The sequence below is a fragment of the Epinephelus fuscoguttatus genome, linkage group LG2, assembly GCF_011397635.1.
Source record: "Epinephelus fuscoguttatus linkage group LG2, E.fuscoguttatus.final_Chr_v1".
NCBI classification, from domain to species: Eukaryota; Metazoa; Chordata; class Actinopteri; order Perciformes; family Serranidae; genus Epinephelus; species Epinephelus fuscoguttatus.
The window spans coordinates 30,877,522-30,892,717 of record NC_064753.1 but is presented as its reverse complement, the minus strand read 5'-3'; the positions used below and the strand labels follow the sequence as shown (position 1 = coordinate 30,892,717).

Genomic DNA, 15,196 nt, shown 5'->3' with positions numbered 1-15,196 from the left:
TGTGACCATCTATAAATCAGTGTTTGAGCAGCTGTGAACGAGGTAATACACTCTGAACACACGGATATACAGAGGTGAGGACAGACCCCTTTTTCTTCTCTGGTCACACGTGGCTGTTGGTCAGCCCTGATAAGAGCCTGAACAAAGCCTTTGCAGAAAGAGAGCAGTCTATTAACCCACAGCTTTGCTGAGATAAAGAGGCACGTGTCTTTAGTTACAGCTTGCTAATGAACACAATAAAGAGTGTGGGATTTACAAATGGAAAGGGTCTGAATGGGATTTTATTATGTTCACTCAACACACGCAAGATGAATGCTGCGGAATACATTACCTTTATTTTTCATCACCCTTTAATGGTCTTTCAGTCATGCAGTGTCATGGGTGCTACTGATTTCATCCATCTCACAGATAGATGTATGCAGGTTTACGAACAAGTGAGTTCACTATTATAACATAACGTAGCTACAGATTTTGAACACACATAAGCTGACATGTTTTTATCTTGTTCTTGTTATTTCGTTGTATGCCTACACCATAAAGCAGTGGTTCCCAACTGGTGGGTCCCAGTCCAAAAGTGGGTCCTGAGTCCATTCTAAATGGACAACAAGTGACTTGCGAACATGTCAGGTTTGTAAAAACACACTTTATTTTGAAGTATAGTGAATTTCCGGCACAGAACTTTTACTCTGAAGTGCTGTTTCATGTTGCAGGGTGAGTGACTAAAGCTTAGTTCACATTACACGATTTTCACTGCGATTTTGACGTCGCAGAGGATCTTGAGAGCCACCTTGGGTCGGAGGTGAGTCGGCAGATAGTCTGCCACGACGAGTCCTCATGTGTGAACAAGCCTACGAGCAAGTCGCCCCCTCGTCTGCGTCTGGGACTGGATATCTGGCATACTAGAAAACTGGAGAAGTCTGACACGACTGACAAAGAGCATCAGCCAATGAGAGGTGGGATACGCCCCACGTCAGCATGCAGGAGGACGGAAGAAATGTGAGGAGGACAAGCTGCAGGGTTGCCAGGTCCACTTATTAGCCGCAACTTTGGGCTTTTGTGAAGTCGCTTTCAAGTATTGGTAGTCGGAAGTTGCGTTTTTTTGGGCTTGTTTCTAAAGTGGAGTTGCTTATTTGGGCTTGCTCTCTAAACGTCGCCTTTCTCTATATATATCCGTCGCTTCTTTTGGGCTTGTTTCCATAGCCCTGGTTGCTTGTTTCTCTCCCAAGAAATGGCAACACTGACAAGCCGGCAAGCAACAACAACAATGGCGGCATCCACAGGATCACGGGGAGCGCGTTGTGTTTGGACCCAGGCCCTGGAGGCAGATCTGATTCAACACTGGGAAGAGCATCTTTGCCTTTACGATGTGTCGTCTCCAAGTTAAAAAACGTAGTTTGGTGACGTCAGCACGTCACCAAACTTGTGGTATGCACACACAGGTCGTAATGCAGTTGGCAAGACTCCCGATGACAGAAACACATGTCGCCAGATATGAACACTCAAAAGATTACGATAGTCACCACATGAAAATCATGTAATGTGAAATAGGCTTAACAGACAGCTACTTGACAAAGGCAGCGAACTAGCTCAACAACATGGCCAAACACAAGTATGACACTGAATAGATTAAACTGTGCGGACGTTGAACTGATGACGAAGGAAAATCTGGACCCTGTGGCTGGACCAGTTGGGAGCCACAACCATAAATTGTCCAATGTTACATTTTTGTCAAGTTAAAGGTCTAATGTGTACGATTTAGTGCGATCTCTTGGTGAGGTTGCAGAACTGCATCTTCTCCCAACTCTTAGGGCTCATTTATGCTCAACATTAGATACAGAGATTGATGGAGCCTTCTGTCCATACTCTGCGTTCATTTTGTCTGTATTTATGTGCACTTTCTGAAAGCTTACAGATCCTTCGAAACGGAGCAGTACCACGGGAGATTGTGGGAACATTCTTGTGTAGTTCAAGCAAGATACGTCTGTAGGAAACGACAAGGATGTTTAAAAAATGGTGGAACAGAATAAGTCACTAATATAGTAACAAGAATTCTCCGCCCACATGTCGGGATGTATATAATGGCCGCACAGACCACTGCCATCTACAGTGCTGCCTCGGTTTAAAGGTACTGATATATCAATTTTCGTACATAAAGGGAGTATAAATGAGCCTTTAAGAGAACTATGATGGCAGATGCAAAAATGCGAATGGCCCTGCCTAGAGCCAATGTTTGATTTGTTCTTTCTAGGCTACTGTAGAACAACAGGACTCTGTGGAAGGCGACCCACTCCGTATGTAGATATAAACAGCTCATTCTAAGGTAGTCAAAGCACAATAATTCTTATTTTTGATTAGAAACTAATTGTTACCAGCTCACCCTTTTCCCCTGTAAGGGTGGTGGCCTTGTGGGTAACCTTTGAGGGTGTGACATGTGTTTCATTGTGTGTGTGGTGGGAAGCTGCTCTCTTGGGGTGTCATGGTGAAGAGAGATGATAGTCAGCAGTGTCTAGATAAGCTCAGGGCTGCTGTTAAACCTCATGAGAAGGCCATGTTTGTTGTTTTGTGGTGAAGACTGCAATGAAGCCACTGTTGATGAACGGCACCCGAACGCCTTACCAGCCTTCCTTCTGCAGAGTGGTCCGAACCGCTAGAAGCTAGTCACCAGCTAATAAGGAGCCAAGCTAAGGAAGCGTGTTCCCAACTACGTTTCGGAGCCGGTAAGCTGTCACTGAGAAAGGTAGTAGCTCTGATTATTATAAAGCATTTTTGCAAATAGATGCACCTGAATAGCGAACCTTTAAAGTATCAGAAGACCTTTCAATAATAGCAAATTTACTCAAATACATTTCTTAAAGAAGTCATCAAGAGTACAAAAGAATTTGCCTGAGACCAGATCTTGGAATCTGCCCACTGCATTGAGCTGACTGATAAGGATGTAAACGTACAGTGATGAGTTGACCATTCTGTCTGATATTGAGCAACAGAAAAAAGGTAAAGCAGTAATTTTAGACCTTTTATACAATGATCAGTGGCTCTAACAGCTAATAACAAAAACATTTAAAAAGCTTGACATTACTTTTTCCCTTTAGAATCAATTTCCTCAGATCACATTAATAAAAGTGCTGCAACTCCATCTAAATGTATTAACTGTTTACGAAGTTCTCAGATGCACTTAATGTGTTACATCATAATGAGGCTTAAATGTGCATTCGGGTTTATTCTCTAACTGATGGTCCATTAACAATGATGATTCTACGAAGAACTTTTGGGACTGAATGCAAAGTTTAGTCTCTCATCCTGTGAGTCATCTTCATTAGAATACAGTCCTGCTCTTATCACAAGAACACCAGGCCTTTCCAATGCAGGGGACAGGCAGGGGCCAAAAGATACAGTCAGTCAATGCACGCCATGCACTTAGTATATCTTAAGAGTATCCCCAATGCTTGCTTTGCTTTTCATGTTATGGATTCTCTATCAGCAAGTTTCTGATGGAAACCACAATGTCTCCTGACCAATCTGACATACTGGACTTCGACAGGCATCAGCACTTCAGCCCTTCGCTTTGAATATGATAAGTTTTCCGCTGCACATTTGTATTTAGAGTTTAAAATGTCAGTGAAAGGACACGACAGGTTATAATGAGGACTTTTAGTCCCTGCGATAAGTGAGACGTGGATTATATAAACAGGGATTCGGGACATTAAACCAGTGTGTTAGCACATTGTCTCAGAGCCATTACTTTATAACTGTACATCACACTAATCTGCCTCATTGAAAATGCAGGTAAAAACAAGTTTTTTTTAGATCCATGCATTGTTGATTAGATCTTTTTAGTGAGCCTTACATTAGAGCAATTAGCCTTTGACCACAGTGATCCATTAAGTGGCCGTTTCCATTTGTAAACACTTACTTTCCTGTCCGTGTAACTGTTGATATAAGACACGTCAAATATCAGAACACAACCACTTGTTTCCTGGCTATGAAAAAAAAACTGCTCATTAACAGACTGAATTGTCTTTTAGCATACACAGTAGGTTGATTGTAAGTGTGAACTCTGTTTTCCTCAGTTTATAGGCTGTGTTGTGTAATAATGCCACTGAGGCAATGTCATCCTCACAAAGTGTGGTGCTGTGGGAGCTTTGGGGGACATTATGCAGGACTCTGAAGACCACAGCCCGCCATTATTATGACATATGGAGCTCCGTGGAAGTGGAAACTATTAATCTCTACTCATTTCCTAGCATCCGCTGAGATTACTGTACAACAAATAATGGCTAGTTTCATCACGCTAATGGCTGAAAGCAAATCAGTGACCGGGTGAACTGTCAAGACCATTAACCTCCAGATGGACTCTGGTGACCAAGCTGTCTGAAACCTCAAACTGAGAATGGTTGAGAGTCAGTGAGGCCTGACTGTGTCGGAGGACGTAATCCAATTAGACATGGACACACACAAGAAGCTTGACAGGTAGCAGAGAGGAAGAAAAATTGTTTTGTTTACTCACATGCTTCACGCAAGAGCATTTTGTCCTTAACTTAATTTGAGTTTTAAATAAAATATGAGAGATGCTTAAGCAAGGATACTCTGCTACAGTGATGATGGCTGATGGGTGTGAATTTACTTAAACTAGAATCCAAAAAATGTGGATTAAATCTGCTCAAGTTTTGAAAATACCTGCCAGTATTAAGGAACATTCCTGCAGTGCAAATCAAAAGGCTAAAACCCCTCCGAAAATACACACACATACAGAGTCAAACTCCCTCCATGTTTGTTTTGATCTGTTTCCCCTCTGGCATGTCACAGGATCACTACTAACTTGCTGTAAAATGTCCCAGACATGAACTAGAATAAACTCCTTTGTGTGTTAAAGTGGTTTCTCTTTTAATTGTGGGTCTGTCCTTGTGTTATAAAGCATTTAGTGAGAGTTGACAGCCCTGACCTCCTGACTGAGATGACTCTAATTAATCCAAATCCTCCCCAGACTCTGCCTCTTTCTAGCCATGCATGACGTAATTCGCACAGTCTGAGTGCTGAGAGCAGCCAAACTGACAACAAGGCCATAACTTCAAAAAGAAAGTTAATAATATGCCTTATTAAAAGTTTATTTAAGCAAAACATATAACCAAATATATGTAAGAGTGTCCCTCAGACTTTATTTTGTATTTTAAATGCTTTGCCACACGCACTAAAATGACTATAACTCATTTTATTGTTTTCTATAATGGCTCTCTGGAGACTTTTATTTTGACATGATGATACATTCTTCAAAAGCAGATTTTAATTAGATTACCATGTCTTTAGGGATAAGGATTACAGCTTAACCACCTAATGTAATGTGTTTATTTGCCGGGGTAGTAGCTGAACAGTCGAAGTAACACAGCCTCTATAATGATTATCATCATCTGATCATCAGAAACCTCCTCGTGACTGCCACACGCTGCTGCTTTGGGTTAATGAATGCGTGTTAATGTCATTACCTCCGGTTTGTGAATCCGTCGTGCTCTGCAGCTCGATCAAAGTTTCATCCTTGGCTTTTCCCGTTATTCGTCTCATACTGTAGCGGTGTTATTCTGCAGGTTTCAGCTCCTCAGAGAAGTGTGACAGCAGGGCAGAGAGGGGATGCCGCTGTGATCCGTCTCAATGAAGACTCCACCATCCAAAGCATCGGCTGATCACAATGAGGAAATCAATGAGGCCGATTCAGATCAATGGACAAAGAAGGGAGCTTATTTTTTTACATTATGATCGATCCTCAGTGAAACTGTACCCTGCTGGGTCCCTGGCGCTACCCGAGAAAGGCAGGCACACATAAAGGGGAGTGGCGTGACGGTTTTTCTCGTCGGCATAACGGTGTGTGTGCGTGTGTGTGTGAGAGAGAGCGCGTGTGAGGGAGAGGAAAGTGGAGAATGTTTTAATCTCTAAAGCAGCCCATTGAAAGTGAAGAAAGGTTTGTGAGTCGTCCTGATGTGGTAAAATAACAGCAAGAGAAGCTCACCTGTGTGACCTTAAATACAATTTAAATAGAAGGAGGTGACAGTGAGATTGAAGTCATTGATAGGATAGGATGGGGACACCTTGTGGCCAATTCTAATATTGCACATATGTAGGCCCTTCATATATATATATATATATATATATATATATATATATATATATATATATATATATATATTAATCCCCGAGGGGAAATTCAATTTTTTCACTCTGTTGTCAATTACACACACACGCACAAACTGGACCTATACATGCACTAAGTGGAGAGATGTCAGAGTGGGCTGCCCATGGCAGGCGCTCCAAGCAGTTGGGGGTTCGGTGCCTTGCTCAGGGGCACCTCGGCAGTGCCCAGGGGGTGAACTGGTGCCTCTCCAGCTACCAGTTCACACTCCATATTTTGACCCGGACGGGGACTTGAGCAGGCGACCCTCCGGTTCCCAACCCAGGTCCCTATGGGCTGAGCTACTGCCGCCCCATTTAATGTTACGTATCTTATTTTATTGTATTGTCATTATAATATAGGCTCAACACAGTACACACTATTATGCCGCTCATGCACACACATACACACACACGCATATCAACTTACACATCACATACTCACATTTTCTGCTCTTACATGGATACTGTTATTGCTGTTCTTTTGTTGTTGCAATCTAACATATTTTGCAATTAGTAGTTTGTTTTCACTCGTGTTATTTTTGTGTTCTTAATAACTTTGTGAAAATGTTATTAGGTGGAGGCTTCAAATGAGCCCTCTGGGTTTTTTGCCTCTCCCTGCACTGTATTTCATTGCTCATTTGTCTTGCCTCCTTTGTGTTTTAATTGTGCAAAAAAGAAAAATAACAACTATAAACCCAATATTCAAATATGCTCAAAAAGTTCCCCTCAGTACTAATAAAAAATATAAAAATACATGCTATGATAGGAGACCACACACCTCTATCCTAATCAGAATCATTAGCAAATGTAGTCATAGTCATAAATAAAGTTAACATATTGCCATTATTATTACTACTGGTTCAAGTATTACTGCAATTCTGCGTGTGGTTTGTGCCAGTGCTATTGTCCCAGCAGAAGCCCTGCTTGACTGCTGTGAGTAGGTACAATACATGCCAAACACTGTACTGTCTCTCTGTGCCATTACTTTCAAATGTATTAAAAAGTGGGAAACTAGAATATAGTACGAGTGTCATTTTTGTAACGTGTTAGTAAATCATGAAAAAGGTAATTAAAAGTCATTGTGTAGTGTCATAAAAAAGTTTTTTAAAAGTAATTAAAATGATCAGAGTATAACTAAAAATGTCATAAAAACATCAGAGTGTGTGCACCTTTCCTGTGCGGCCCTCAATCATATGCTGGCTCCCTAAAATGGTACTCAGTCATTAAAACCTTGGAAACCTCTGATCAAAGACATTTGTTTTATGATGCTCAAAAATGGTCAGATTAGCTTTTAAGTTTCTCAAAGCAGAAACCCCCTAACTTAATATTTTACATGAACATTTTACATTAAGTTAGGGCCATAAACACCTATTTATTTTTTATTCTATATTTAACAGCCTGCTGTGTGACAGGAAAGTCGACTATTTATAATTCCATTATTTTCATAAAGAGATACTGCTACCAATTTCCTGTGAGATGTACCTGATGGGTTTATCGTTTAATTATAAAGCATTATTAAGAAGCATGTTTGGGTTGCCAGGCTGTAAAACAAAATCTCTGGCTGGTGTTTATCCTCCTCCTGCTGGACACTTTGCCCCTTCACTCTTTAGTTCAGTTCAGTCTTGATTGTCCTACATGGGAAATTCGGCGTGCAGCAAAACAAGACACACTGACATCCATCAGGAAAACAGATACACATAAAAACCATAGATTAAAATAAATAACATTTAGAAAGAATGTCACACAATACTAACAAAAGTCAAACATATTACCGCAGGCAAAAACATGGACACAACACGGGCAAACAAACACAGGTTGAAAATAATAAAATCATAGGACAATAAGACAGAGGTTGCCTTTTTGGTAACATAGTTGCTAGTGTGCAAATTAAGTGATTTTAATGCACTTTACTGTAGACTTGATGGATTACTTATTGTCCCACAGTGACTTTTTAACACTGGCACTATAATTGTATACAGATACTTTACTCACTTTTGCTAGCTAATTGACTTATTATAAAATTAGTAATGCATGACACTTTATTAACACTTTTATTAACTTAACTTAGCCCTTTAGTAATTGCTAATATTTGTATCTGCAGACATGATGGATAATTAGAAAGTGAGAAACTATTTATTTCATTTCATTTATTAATGACTTGACTATTAATCTCTCATCAGCAAGAGATTTTCCACAACCTGGCAAAAATGGATCAATGAACTAGATAAGCTTGAAAATTATGACAGGGTTATTGTGCTGGATTCCATACAGTATACTGAACATCATATTATATCTATTCCATGTTAGTCACACTGCAATAAAACACATCAGATCATATTTTTTCCTATTAAAAATCACCATCATCACCGTCAACATAATCTCTCTGTCAGAACATCTCTGGGTTTGCACAGACCAGCTCAAGAACTCATAAACCACACTGTACCAATTACCAGAGGTTAATGGCAGGGCTGGCCTTTCTGGTTTCAAATGCCCCACTCAGCAGATTAAACAAATACCAACAAGGGCCTTAATTGGTGTACACTGTCGTCAACTAAAATCACAGCTGCTTGTTTCAGCTGATACTGAAGCTCTCTTTATCACTTAATGGAGGCACTGGCTACAAATCCCTGATTCCCTGAATAATAAACCAGTAGTAGAACACTGCAAAAAATATACACATAAAAGGAGTAAAATCCACCTATTATTTTCCAGCCTCACTCTCAGGGGTGAAAGACATAATTCAAAATCCTATTTAAGTAAAAGTACTGATGTATTATTAGCAAAACATAGTACTCATCATGCAGAAAACTGGCCCCTGTGAGTGGGAGGATATTAGTTAAACAACCTAAGACCTTTTAGAGCATTTCACCGTTGTAGCTGCACAGCTTTTGTTTTTATTCTGTGAAATATTGGTTAATTTCCCATTGTTTGGTCTTATACTGTTCTTATAATAAACAGTTATTTTTGAAGGAAGTGCTAGCAGACAACTAGACACTACTTTTGTTGTAACATAAAAGTGTATTATGAGCTTATCCTGTCTTGTATGTACAATCTTAATCTATAGTTAGCTAGCAGAGCAAAATGTAGGGTACAATTTCCTTCTGGCGTGTAATGGAGAAGAAGTATAAAGTAGCCTAGCATGAAATGGACACACTCAAATAGAGCACAGTACCTCAAAACAGTCTATTCCGTACTTACAGAAGTATGTAACTGCAGTATAGATGGTCTTTGCATAAAACTGGACTGTCTCTGCAGTAGAAAGACACAAATACCGTTGAAATTGGCGCTACATGACCAGAGAAAACCGAGAAAAAGAGCTGTAGCGTTAGCTTTTACTCAAGAGGTAGATAACCTACAACTACCAGAATGCACTGCGCCACAAGGGAAACCTTTGTCCACGGGAAACAATATGGCGGCCGGTTGGTAACGAACATTACTAAATAAGAGTTAAAGGTAAACTGATATATGTTCCTTTAGACATTTTAGGCGAAAAATAAGCGACACCGTAACAGAACGTTGGTTTATATTTTATCAGCACTGCTTAGTTTTAACAGTTTGAGTAACTGAGTAGTTTTAGCCTCCATTTTTACAATACAGGAAACAGGTTGGTGCCACCACTTCATGAATTCTTATATTACAACCGAACACTGCGCTAAAATATGTTTCTGAAGACATTTTAGTTGAGGTAAAGGCAATACAGTAACATAGCCTTGGTTTATATTCAGTTCTGCTTAGTTTATCTGCTTCTATACTTATTGTCCAGTGGTGGGGGCAGGCATATGAAAATGCAGTACATCTGTACTACATGAGCTAGTGCCATTTATTTGAGTCGAACTGGGAGATGAGCAGAGAGATGTGGGTGCTGGTAACAGGGCTGCCAACTTTTGACTTCAGCTTGGAGTGAGATTTGTTCAAAAACATGTAATTTAAAACAAATTTCCTGCATTTCTACACCACTAACCTCTTGGATTAAGACAAGAAAGAGCAACCATGTATGATGTTAACCAAAAATGTAAAATTATATTACAAGATTTCAGCATTGAGGTAGTTACATACATAATCCAGACTAAGATCCATGGCCCCGAGTGCCTGTCGCTAGTGCTCATCTGGGTTACGCACGGCACTGTACCTGCTGGCTACCGCTACACATAGGCATGCCAACCTAAAAAACGATTATTGGGAATCGTGAGAAAGCGACAGAGACACAGAGCATTCCCGTAACCATAGTAACTCACTTGCTCCTGCCTGTGTGCGCGCGGCATGAGAGGAGAGGAAGAGACGCTGACTGAGATTACTCGGAGCAGCATGCATGGGAATAAATTACAATATAATAGATATCTGTATATTTCTTGCTTTCCCCCTGATGACCCGAATAACGTTTTGCTGCTCTGTCTTGTCTGTCCGTGCGACGTCAGTATCCTCTTTTCACACCACGACGTTATCAGTTATGAATTTAGTTTTCACTGCGTGAGAAAATGGACATGTGGCGTGAGAGCGTGTGAAAAGTGTCAGTTGCGTGAGTCTCACGGTCAATGCGTGAAAGTTGGCAGCTCTGTGGTAAGATGGAGGGAAGTTTACCACAGTTCATTTACACATACTACCCATATTGATATGATGCAACGCTGCTTGACAATTGGTATCCTCAAAAGTATCATTTTAAGTAAATGCAGGGTACTGTAATAGCCTAATACCCACTGGAGGATAGCACCAGTCTTTAGAAACTACTGAATGTACTTCAAATCTTCCATAGTTTGTTAATGATACTTTAGCATGTGAATGCTGGGCTTTGGCATCACCCAACCAACACTTCAGCACTTCCAGAGTGAGTTATATTTCACATATATCAAAGGGACATGTTCTTTAGAGGACGGATGCTTTGTTGAGTCCCTGGCTTTTCATCAGGGCCACTTACAGGTCACAAGCTCCACTTTTCTAACACTAACATAAATAGCAGGCTGTAACATTGAAAATAAAGGTGAAAACGCTGCAGAGTAAATGTGCTTTCACTTTAATTTCTGGGACAGTACAATGAACACTTTAATATGAGTACTAAAGTGACTGCATACATGATTAATTGAAGACGCTTAAAGAAGTAGATTTGTGTTAACTTACTTTTTAACAGTGTGGATGCCTGTGAGTTAATATAATTTCAGTCCCCTATAATGTTTCTGACTGGCTTCTCTCTCCTTATCTCTCTCTTTTTAACTTAGAGTATTGTCACTGGTACTTGGTACACATAATTTTCTAATATAATCAGTCATACAGATGCATTAGGGCGAAGAAAGGAAATGAGAGCCATTTTAGTGTGATGAAGTACCCATAGAAAAACGCCTGTTCATCTAATCTTAGATTGGAGACTGTAAAATAATGATGGATGCACAGAGACTTTAATTTTTTTAAATATTTTTTTAGACCTGAAGTACATTTTTTCTCCACTAGGGGGAGCTGGAGTACATCTAAACAAGCTCAGCTTGGTTGTAATTGTGTGTCAGAGATTTATTTATCATACCACATTCACTTACACTCAACCATGGGCTTTGCATTAAAACACCACAACATATAATCCCATATTGCTGTTGTTATTGTTCTCCAGTTGAAATCAATTACATAAAGTAAGTAGGGTTTGGACCGCTGGTTGGACAAACAATGTCAAGGTATCATCTTGAACTCTAGGAAACTAGAATGGAAATCTTTTTCAGTATTTTCCCGATGTTTTATAGACCAAAACGATAAATGGTAAATTATTTAATAAAGAAATAAACACAATAAAAATAATTATAATGAGCTGGATAGTAAATACTAAAAATGTCCATTAGTAGCAGCCCTGATTGCAAAAGCCTAATCAATAAGAAGTAAAAACATCTATGATATAGTATAATATATATGTAGTATTATTATAAAGTGGAAGTTGCAAGGTGAGTTTTCAGTGAAGCACCAGTTGTGTATTTGTCACGTGATACTACATAGGTGCATCTACTGTGATATTAGATTAGTGTACAATACATTACCTCATATATGGGACTAGACATTGGCCAATTCAATAGCAAAGTAATAGCTTATTTATTTATTTATTTATTTATTTATTTATTTATATTTTAGTTGAGATTCAAAGTACGTGTTTGGCCCACTAGGGGGAGATGGAGTACAGCTAAACACCCGCTGCTTTGTTGTAACTGAGTTTTAGAGGTCCTCCTTGTTTATTTATGATATCAGCCTCACATGTGTGGAGCCATAAAAATAAAACACATCCACTTCACACAATTTCATAATGCTGTTTTTATTGTCCTTCTGAAACTGAGCCTGCTTTTAAAAAAATATACAAGCAGCTGCCATGTGTTCAGTGCGGACAATGTGCTTTATGGATGTTTTTGTCATTTTTTAACAATATAATTTGTTAACACATGTGCAGCCAGTGACAGAGGGAAGATTTTACTGGTTATAGTCTGTTTGATTGTTAGAAACATTGTCAGTGGCATTTTATTACATCGTAGCTGTGCTGTTATGGTCATGAATATCGTGTTTTATTTTATTTTTTTTTATTAGCAGGCTATTACTAACTGTATTGTTAGTAGTGTTTTATTGCTGGTGTGTGTGTGTGTGTGTGTGTGTGTGTGTGTGTGTGTGTGTGTGTGTGTGCAGGAGTAGTAGTGGCTGTTTTGTTGACATGCAGAAATCATGCAGTTTGTGCAGGTTTCTCATGCGTTGGGTGCAAAGCAGTCAGCAGTCGGCTCTTTTGTTCCGAGAGCAGATTCAGCGACTGTGTGTGTGTGTGTGTGTGTGTGTGTGTGTGTGTGTGTGTGTGTTAGAGAGAGAGAGAGAGAGAGAGAGAGAGAGAGAGAGAGAGAGAGAGAGAGAGAGGCTGTCTTTGGGATACGGCAGACTGAGTGAGTGAGGAGGAGAGGGAGCGGGATGCTGACAGATTCCTGATAGATGGCTAAAATGGCGAAAGCGTGTTCGACCCCAGCGAGCCACCAAACTGTAGCAGTGTAGGTCGGAACATGTAGTAGCTGAAGCTGGATATCTCTCGTGTGTGTGCTTTTCTTTTTTTTAAAAAAACAAACACTCCCTCTTCGTCTATTCACCTCACGTTGTCTTCTGCAAGTGCTGGAATATTTTCTATAAGTGTTTTAAATGGCATCCACAAGGCGCCGCCGCCTTGTTCCGTGCTTTTTGGGAATACTCCTAAACGCTTTAATCGGTAAGTGGAATTATGTCATTTGCCCGAACACAGAGAGGAGAGTACAGTGCTGCAAGGTGTGATAGCCTTGTGGAGGATAACTGCTGTTAGAGCTCTCCGGAGCTTGGTGCATGCTGCAAGCAGCGATAAGTACGCTGCTGACCAGTAACCCTGAACTTGGCCCCTCTCCTATGACCGTAAGTATTCCGGCTGTAAATGCCAATGCGAAGGCTGGTGCTGGAGCCGTGTGCACTGTGGAATTTCTACCTGCAGGTTTCTGAGTTACACGCGGATACTTATTAGTGTAAAGTTAAATTTTTGCGTGCATCCTGCAGAACTTTAGATGTGAAGTTCCTGCATTGAGAAAGTCTTGTGATACAAAGAGCAAAAAATACTTTTACAACTGTAGTTCTGCTGTGTTAGAGCCACTTTCCCACTGTTACTGTTAATCACATGGTCTCAATATTACAAATTCAGCACTTAGGGAGGACATTAGGACCCATTACTGTAATACTTATGACACTTTTAAACCAAATGTAAATATATTGTATTTTTTACATGCATATAGGCGTTTGAATTTCAATTTCCTCAATCAAAATATCCTGCTTAACTCTTAAAGCTAACTTTTAAAGCAGATGGAGTTTCATTTCATATCAGGGGACTTCTAAAGTGGAGTTCCTGGCTGGTCAGTCTATAGCACACCTCCTCATGGCTGGGCGAAATGACAGTGGTTATTGCTCTGAGGATAGATTAAAAGACTGTGGTTATTGCCTGCTGGGGAGAATATTTGTACAGATTAAATGTCAAGACTGTCCCTCTCCTCCTTTTCAAATTTCCTTTTTTTTTGGCCCTTTGTTCCCCATGATAGACAGTTTCTCTCTCTATGTGAGGCCCCTTAATTCAAAGGCAGGAGAGAGTACTGAGTATTTGCAAAGCATACCACACAGGGACCCACAATGGCCCCGACTGGAATCATAAAGGCTAGTACACAGTGGCTCATAACATGTTCAGTCAGAGTGCTGGGAACAAAAACTTCAGAAACACAGCTCAGTGATGGATGTAGTTCCAATCTATCCATCGGATTAAATAAACGGAGCTCTTTTTCCCCGAGTCTGCCTTCAGAGATTAGATTCGGTTAAGATAAAGGCACTTTTTTATGTCATTTAAAGCAGAGTTGATAAGAAGCAATAAGGAGAATATCGGCATTAGATCTCTTATGGCATGAAGAGCTGAGGCAAAACACTGTAGATCATTCAGAAGATCTCATGATACAAGCATATGAGTTTATCAAAGGACAAGTGTTTGCTTTGAGTGGACTGACTGAGTTGGCTAGTGTCTGTTGCTTTAGAAAGACGGACCGTATCAATGTTCGGTCAAAGAGTGAGAACTTTTACTCAACTTCACCAACTGTTTACTGTACGTGCCTGCTGTACGTGTCTATGTCTACCAATCAATTTGAATCTAAAGTGACCAGAATGTATTAGGTGTATAGGGTTAGGACTTTTATAGAAAGATACTACTGGTAAATACTTCTGTGAGAGGTAAACCATGCAACAGCTGCCCCATCATGTCCACACACAGACTATTTCTCAGCATTCATGTGTTGTATTTTACTACTAATCATCACTGAGCTGCTGATATTATAGCAAGTGAAAATCAGACTACTTAAAACATGCTCATGAGCATTAAGGTAGCTATAAATGAAAGGGTTTTGATTAATAATTTACCCAGCACAAGCCTATAGGAGGGAACAAGACTATCAATGCTGCATGCGTGGTCTTCCCCCTGGAAGTAGAATAAATATTGCCTCAGCGCCAGACACTATAGGCTTGATAAAAAAAGAAATTGAGCTGCACTGTTGAT

General features: G+C 40.0%; 2 protein-coding genes across 5 annotated transcripts in view; one reads left to right on the top strand and one right to left on the bottom strand.

Moving 5' to 3' along the window:
• Positions 1-9,496, bottom strand: part of ano5b (anoctamin 5b) — a 44,546-nt gene extending 35,050 nt beyond the window's left edge. The window contains exons 1-2 of one of the 3 annotated variants that reach the window (XM_049595607.1): positions 9,355-9,496; positions 5,478-5,668 (exon numbers count right to left, since the gene is read on the bottom strand). In XM_049595607.1, the coding sequence (XP_049451564.1) occupies positions 5,478-5,553 (76 nt within the window). In that variant the 5' untranslated portion in view covers positions 5,554-5,668; positions 9,355-9,496. Of the gene's footprint in view, positions 1-5,477; positions 5,895-9,354 lie in introns of those variants that run through there. The other 2 variants (XM_049595599.1, XM_049595616.1) reach the window with 2 other exon arrangements.
• A 3,572-nt stretch (positions 9,497-13,068) lies between these two features.
• Positions 13,069-15,196, top strand: part of igdcc3 (immunoglobulin superfamily, DCC subclass, member 3) — an 85,964-nt gene continuing 83,836 nt past the window's right edge. For both annotated transcript variants that reach the window (XM_049595653.1, XM_049595662.1), the window contains exon 1: positions 13,069-13,354. In XM_049595653.1, the coding sequence (XP_049451610.1) occupies positions 13,288-13,354 (67 nt within the window). In that variant the 5' untranslated portion in view covers positions 13,069-13,287. The remainder of the gene's footprint in view (positions 13,355-15,196) is intronic.